This window comes from Plectrocnemia conspersa, unplaced genomic scaffold (assembly GCF_051122295.1).
Source record: "Plectrocnemia conspersa isolate PC_06_02 unplaced genomic scaffold, ASM5112229v1 ptg000008l, whole genome shotgun sequence".
Taxonomy (NCBI): domain Eukaryota; kingdom Metazoa; phylum Arthropoda; class Insecta; order Trichoptera; family Polycentropodidae; genus Plectrocnemia; species Plectrocnemia conspersa.
This window is the reverse complement of record NW_028277172.1, coordinates 26,115,553-26,123,013: the sequence shown is the minus strand read 5'-3', so window position 1 is coordinate 26,123,013 and position 7,461 is coordinate 26,115,553. Positions and strand designations below refer to the sequence as shown.

Genomic DNA, 7,461 nt, shown 5'->3' with positions numbered 1-7,461 from the left:
CGCGAAAGCTAGGCTACAAAAAAATACATAAGTAGTAGGGATATGGTTTTACGAGTAATACTCAGTACAAAGTATTTACTTTAACAAAACTCAATATTATTTCATGTTCAAACATTTAGGACAATAGTCGGTATTCACATTTCATAATAAGCTATTATATTCTATCACTAAAGATTTTTATTCATATATACATGCGCCTTAATATTGCAATACGGAGTATTCGTAAGTTGTTGACCTTTATTGGGGGACATTTTTAAAAGTCCTTAAGGTTTAGGTTGATTAGGCTCGTTTTCAGAATTAATCTTAAACTACCCTCACAACGTTTTTTGTGAGAATCCTTTTCCGCTACTAAGCGAGTTGAAGACGTTCATTTTAAAAAAACTCAACCGACTCAAACCAATATAATAATAAACATAAACAAAAGGCTCTAGATAACAGAAAACTACCAATTCAAACATTGTATATATAAATGAATCACTTTTAAGCATTCCTGTGAAGCGTTTCTTTAATTAAGCTGGGTTTACTACTAATTCAGGTTTGACAATGGTTAAATAAAGTATTTTATTTTCAAAAGTTTCCTCTTAATTATAATGGAAATTTTATTAAAAAAGATTTTAAGTGTTTTACAAGAATATACTAAATATTTACTAACGAATATCTCGCATTTTGGCTAGTCTTTGAGAAAAATTATTGTATCGTAGAAAAATGTACTACATAACTCGAATAATTTTTAATTACAATGTTTCGTCGCGTTATTAATTATCGTATACATATATAGCTAAAGGTGATAAATTTAACGTGTTACAAATCATAAACTCACTTTTGAGGTTCGGGGGCCCGTCGTCAGAACGCGAATCTTCAACATTTCATGACGAAGGCCAAGTCACTGTAAAAAAACACGTTTTATAATCGTTTGCATGATTTAATCGATGCTTACTTCTAATCATCGCATATTTATTACATTGTGATAGTTAAAATGTACCTGGTTAATTTGCACTCCGAATCCTTATAACTGGTCAAAACGAAGATCACGTTTAAAATCGCACAAAAAATCCCACCTTGCGCCATCTTGTTTAATTTCATGTAAACAAATTTGAAAAACAAATAAATATTTAAATCGCTTTTATTTTTACTCGAAAAATATTTTTTTTAAATTAATTATATAAGATCGTTCATATGCGGCAACACGGTTTATGCTGTAATGGTGGTTTTAACATAGAACGTGTTTCAAATATGAATTGCTATTTGTTTATTACCATATCATTTATGTTTTTTAACATATGGTATTTTTCATGGGTTCGAATGACGGCACGCATCTCGTCGTGTTATAGATACCTATAAAATGTTGCAACAAACAATATTTACAAACATTTGACAATATCACAGTCATAACATTAACAATTTAACATTACTCAGATTAAATTGTCTGTCTATGATTATGAATGAAGGCGATCGTCTACTAAAAAACTCATTTATCTCTCTCACTCTTGTTACTTAACATGTGATAGAACGAAAGGGAAAGTATCTCACGGTATGCACCTGATAGGTACCTATAAAGTGCTGTGACAATCAACATTACTAGTAAGCCCATTAGTGTAGCTTCATACATGCCAGATGGATTCGTCCGGCACCGGGCCGTCGCCGTTTACAAACCCTTCACACGTGGCCGGTCTCTGGCCAGTTTCTTCCGAACCCGGCCTATACCCCGTCAACTAAAGCCAGTCATTTAGGATTAACGACTTCACATAAGTCCTTCCACGCATTTCACGTTAGGATTTTATTTTTGTATGTATCAATAGTTTTGTCCCACAGGACGGGGCGAGATTCTACTAATATAATTAAAATTTTGAGGTCTATTTCTTCCACTATTGCCTAAACAAGAGAAATATATTTAATAATTGTATCACAAGATACCACAATCACTGTGTGTGAGTTTTAGTATAATTCCATACACCACACTCAACTCATACTTGGCGCCGGACAGTTTTCATAGTTTCAGACGTGCCGGATGGATTCATCTGGCACGTCTGAAATGATAAGTACTAGCCCATACAACACCACCCACACTATACGGCGCCGGCCAGGTGCCGGGCGAATCTATCTGGCACGTGTGAAGCTATACTTACGCTTGCGTCTGAGTTACAAACTTTGGACAATATCACAGTCATAGCAGATAAAACGCTAAGCCACTGACTACGGGAAGGAAAACCTCGAATGAAATATCTCAGAGTCCGGGGGTTCGACATATGACTAACTATCCTGTAAAAATCACCAGTTATTTAACATCTACAGAATATCAAGTAGACCGGAATAGGTCACATCCAATCGAACGAGTATTTTATAACAATGGCATAATCTTCACCAACCGAAGAAAAAGCTTTTAAGACATGCAGTATATAACGCTAAAATAATGTCCAAAAAACAATATTATTATTGTGTTTGATCAGTGAACATCCCACCTTTCACTTTTTATACTAAACACACAGTCGCTGGACTTACACAATCACATTTTATGAGTTGACAACCAGTTACTGTGATATTACAAATATTTTATTTTTTGCAAAATGGACTGGAATATTTATTTTTATAGCCGGATGTGACACAGACGAAAAACCTTGAAATAAACATTGCCGCTTCAACAAGAACAAGCGAGACAACGAATATTCTTACGGGCATGTGTCGCTTATCTCTCGCATACATCTGTATACGTAGACAATGCATTCTCAAAATTATTGCAGTTCGAATTTTTGACGTATCAGATAACAGCAAACTGTTTTTGGATTCGGTACTCACAATGTTTCATAGTGACTTTTTAAAAATTGAAAATGAACTACCAATATTCTTCTATTGTACATCATTAGAAAATGATAGTGTTGTTAGAACGACACCAAAGATAACTGGCTTCCAACTTTACCGTGATTTTATTTTGAATTTTTATTTTTTAAATGTAATTAATTGTATTTTAAAATATGTATATTTTCTATGTGTGTAAATGTGTATCTATTATATGTATGTAATTTGTATCACTATATAACAAAAATATTTTATTAATCTTTAAAATTTTTGACACAAGTGGGACAACGGTCTCGATTGTTCTTGTTAAAGCGACAATGCTCATTTCAAAGATTTTCGTTTGTGTCACATCCGGCTATAAAAATAAATATTTCGGTCTATTTCGCACAAAATAAAATATATGTAATACCACAGTAACTGGTTTTCAATTTCTTCAATACGATTGTGTGAGTAAAGCGTATATGTGTTTGAATAAAAAGTGGACAGTGTGATATTCACTGCACTAGACTATCGCTCCGTTTTAGTTATCTAATACTTCATATGTTTATGTATTAGAATGTTCATTCATATTTCTCTTTTTACAGTACCTGATAAATATAATCCAGGCTCTCTCTCCCCTTTTGACAAAAGATGCACTCTGGTCCGGTGTGTTAAAAATGTATCATTATAAATTTATTTATATTTTTTAAATATATTTTAAAATTGTAATATGTGTATTATTAATTTTTAAAATGATTTGAATAAATAAATCCCAACCAAATCGTCTTACGCGCATGCGCGTAAGACGAATCTTTGTGTGCTTAAAGCACTCTCGCTTTTGACAGTTGTCAACGGTGACTGACGCTGAGCGGTCGCTATGGCGTTACCGTATTTCCTCAAAACCGGTATTATGTCGATACATTTTATTTGCGCTTGCTACTTGATACATTTGTAATGTGCTCTAGCGCAGTGTCACTTAACCATTTTTCACTTACGACCTCATGAGTTTCATATTCTTCTGTGACCATAATATTATTTTAGGAACACTCGGTTGTTTAGAACTACATAATGATAATTACAATAAAACAAATATTTATATACAATGGTGCTATTTAACAGTGATTTATTTTGAGAGATATGTGCATTAAAATAAATAATTTGTTCCATTAAACGATTTGCTTGTGCATTTGTATAAGGTAAATCTTCGGATTTTTTGTTTTGAAAAAGGATTCGTTGCAGAGTTATTCATAATGTCTTCACTGTTCCAATGCTCATTCACACATAATCTGTCCAACAATAATGCACAAACAATTTGTTTTATAATTGCTTATTTAAATCGACCTTCAGGTTTTACATGTTTTACAGTACCAGCTTTTGCCATCGGTACTGTTAGCATGTTAGTATGACATTTATAATGCTAAATGAGTAAATAAACATCATTTACATTATCGAATGCATCAACGAAACATAAACTACTAAGCTGAACCGATCGATCAGAATAAATAATTCAAAAAAATAATAAACTTTGTATTTGCAGAACCAGATATCGAAAATGACAAAGAAACATTCGAATCCTTTGATCCGATGAAATATAATGTTGAGGTAAATTAAATTAAATATAAGACAACATGACATGTAATTATTTCAAAATACATTTTTTTTAGTTTAGTGTAAAACATGAATATGACGACGGCGGTGAAAGTGCTTTTATAAACGATGTAGACGACATGCTCGAAATAGGTAAAACATATCTAAATAATATTCACGTGATACTTTAATCATTAACTATCGTACGTTTCCAGAAACCCATGATGTTAAAGATAATATACTTAAAATGAATACCATCGGTATGGACCATTTATCACACCAAATTTCAAATGTCAATCCGGCAACACAAGTAATTAGTCTTACGATTTCTATTTATATCAATTTTTTCAACTTGTCTAAAAAATAAATTTTGGTTTTAGGAACCAGAAACAGAAAAACATGTTACTGTTAAAGATGAAGTCATTGATATGCACCATGATTCTTATAAATGTGAAATAGAATTTAAAAATATAAACATACTTTTAGGACATAAAAAATATCATAGTAATGCTTGTGACTTGAAAGAATTAAAAACTGAGAGTAGTTTTTCACAGATGCAAAAATCTAATTGCGACGCTCGAGATTTTGAATGTGATGATTGTGGAAAAGCTTTTAAAACTAAACGAATATTAAGATTGCATATGATAGTTCATAGCAATGCTTTTGATTTTGAATGCAAAATATGTGGAAAATTATTTAAAGCTCAACGATTCTTAAAATTGCACATGATAGTTCATAATGATGCTCGTACCTTTGAATGCAAAATATGTGGAAAAGCATTTAAAACTAAAAAAGTACTTACTACACATAAAATATCACATAGTGATGCTCGTAACTATGAATGTGAAACATGTGGAAAATCATTCAAAGCAAAATGCAGTCTTAAAGTCCATATAAAAACTCATACTGATGCTCGTAATTTTGAATGCGAATTATGTGGAAGAGCTTTTAAAATTAAATTCTATCTTTTAGATCATATGAAACGTCATACCGATGCTCATAACTTTAAATGCGAATTTTGCGAAAACGTATTCAAAAATAAACAAATACTTTCTAAGCATAAGAAATATCATTGTAAAGCTCAAAGATTAAAAGTATTCAAAACTAAAAGCAGTTTTTCACTGCAAATGAAATCTGATCGCAGAGCTCGTAAACATAAATGTGATAAGTGTGGAAAAGGATTTAAAACTAAACGAATATTAATATGCCATATGTTAGTTCATAGCGAAGCTCGTAACTTTGAATGCAAAATATGTGGAAAAGCATTTAAAACTAATGGTTACAGAACACGGCATGCAGAATCTCACATTGAAGTTCGTAACTATGAATGTGCTATTTGTGGAAAAGAATATAAAACTGAACGAGTTTTAAAATGCCATATGAATGTTCATAGCGATCCTCCTAACTTTAAATGCAAAATATGTGGAAAATCATTTAAAAGTAATAGTTACAGATCACAACATGAAATATCCCATGGTGAAGCTCGTAATTTTGAATGTAAAATATGTGGAAAAGCATTTAAAACTAGAAAAGTACTTTTAACACATGTAATAACTCATAGCAATGCCCGTAACTTTGAATGTGATACATGTGGAAAAACATTCAAAATAAAGTATATTCTTTCAAACCATATTAAAACACATAACAATACTCGTAACTTTAAATGCAAGTTATGTGATAAAGCATACAAAACTAAAAACATACTTACAATGCATATGAAATATCATAATGCATATGAAATATCACCTAATTTTTAATGTGACTATATAAAAACTCAGCGATGCTCATGACTTTGAACGCAAATTACATTTATTGAAGATACTCATATGCAAATTCATCGTAATGTTAGTGACTTTTAATGCAAGATATAAAGTACAAAATCAGTAATACTCGTACTGAATGTGTAAAGAAAAAAACAGAAAAAAATCAAATTAAATATGTGTACTAATATTTTGTATTTATTTTTCCACTTTCAAATAAATACAATGAATATTATATTTACTATTATGCTTATACTTACTTTTATACCTAATCCGTTAATTATATATATATATATATCTATTTCGCGAAGTGCACTTGTTGTAAATTAACATAGTTGGAAAAAACTGAATTCAGCGAGGGCGCCAAGAGTCGAAAAAATTTGGGATAAGGGCCGTAGTTTACCGATAGGAACGTCGTTTCAGTTTATTCCATGAGGAGGGGTTCAAAAATGTGCCAGTTGGTGATCGTTTTTTTAATATTTCGATTTCGTTAAGATTCATAGTATTTCATTCAATGCATTTTTTTGACAAAAAGCAAATAATTAATCAGTTAATTAAATTATATTTTCGTCAGTAGAAATATATATCTGTTGGTGAAAATATATTTGTACTTTGCTAGTGAAGATATAGATCCACTGAAAAATACACATTCACTGTAACATTATACATTGCAAATAAATAAATAATGAAAAGTATGTAAATGTATATAAAAACTGATCCAACTTCCGCTTCCAAACCTTAAAAAAAACACAAATTCAAGCAGACTTGTATTTATGCATTGGGATTTTGTATTGTATTATATGCATAGATTAAAATAAATGCTGGTTTTTGCCAGCCAAATAATTTTATAAAAGCTTTTATTATGTTTAAATACGTTGAACTTACGTTTTATAATCTTTGCTGAACCAAATGATTAACTATCGACCGAAGTCTAAGCACGAAGTGACTCACCAGGCACCATACTACTCGTTCTACTCAGTTTACGAGTAGATGTCTTGTGATTTGCATGTATGATAAGCGCTGCAACTTGGTCACAGGAGCAAACGCTTTCTTTTTTGGAATTGCTTCAGTCGGAGCCGTGTATTATAACAAAATTCCGATAGAGGAATTAAGGAAATAAAAGATTTTCTATTTGTCATATGCAGGAGCTACAATAGAAAAATAACATCGTCGCATAAATCTAGCATCGAAGTGACGGTATATTGCAATCATCTACCATCTCCTTTTTCTCAATTTGTTTTATTTTGTTTGTGTTCAAACCACGCATATAGTGAGATCCGCGAGAAGTTGTACGTGTGTGTGGTAACGCTACTCGGACTTCGCAGGACTTCAGCTAACTTTG

General features: G+C 31.5%; 1 protein-coding gene across 2 annotated transcripts; it reads left to right on the top strand.

Annotated features, from left to right (window-relative positions):
* The first annotated feature begins 3,615 nt into the window (after positions 1–3,615).
* On the top strand, positions 3,616–6,972 carry LOC148233570 (uncharacterized). Of its 2 annotated transcripts, none has more exons than XM_088189166.1 (5): positions 3,616–3,677; positions 4,310–4,374; positions 4,442–4,512; positions 4,575–4,669; positions 4,740–6,972. In XM_088189166.1, exons 2-5 carry the CDS (start codon positions 4,367–4,369, stop codon positions 6,114–6,116), a joined length of 1,551 nt encoding a protein of 516 aa, XP_088045292.1. In that variant the 5' UTR covers positions 3,616–3,677; positions 4,310–4,366; the 3' UTR covers positions 6,117–6,972. The 2 variants fall into 2 exon arrangements, with proteins under 2 accessions (XP_088045292.1, XP_088045291.1); XM_088189165.1 differs by having other exon boundaries at positions 4,437–4,512.
* Positions 6,973–7,461: the final 489 nt, after the last annotated feature.

Excerpts from the sequence above, each read along its gene's own strand:
- LOC148233570 (XM_088189165.1), top strand. The coding sequence starts at position 3,650 with ATGGCGTTACCGTATTTCCTCAAAACCG. Across the intron at positions 3,678-4,309 it reads ACCGTATTTCCTCAAAACCG|AACCAGATATCGAAAATGAC; the intron begins GTATTATGTCGA and ends TTGTATTTGCAG. Across the intron at positions 4,670-4,739 it reads ATGTCAATCCGGCAACACAA|GAACCAGAAACAGAAAAACA; the intron begins GTAATTAGTCTT and ends TTTTGGTTTTAG.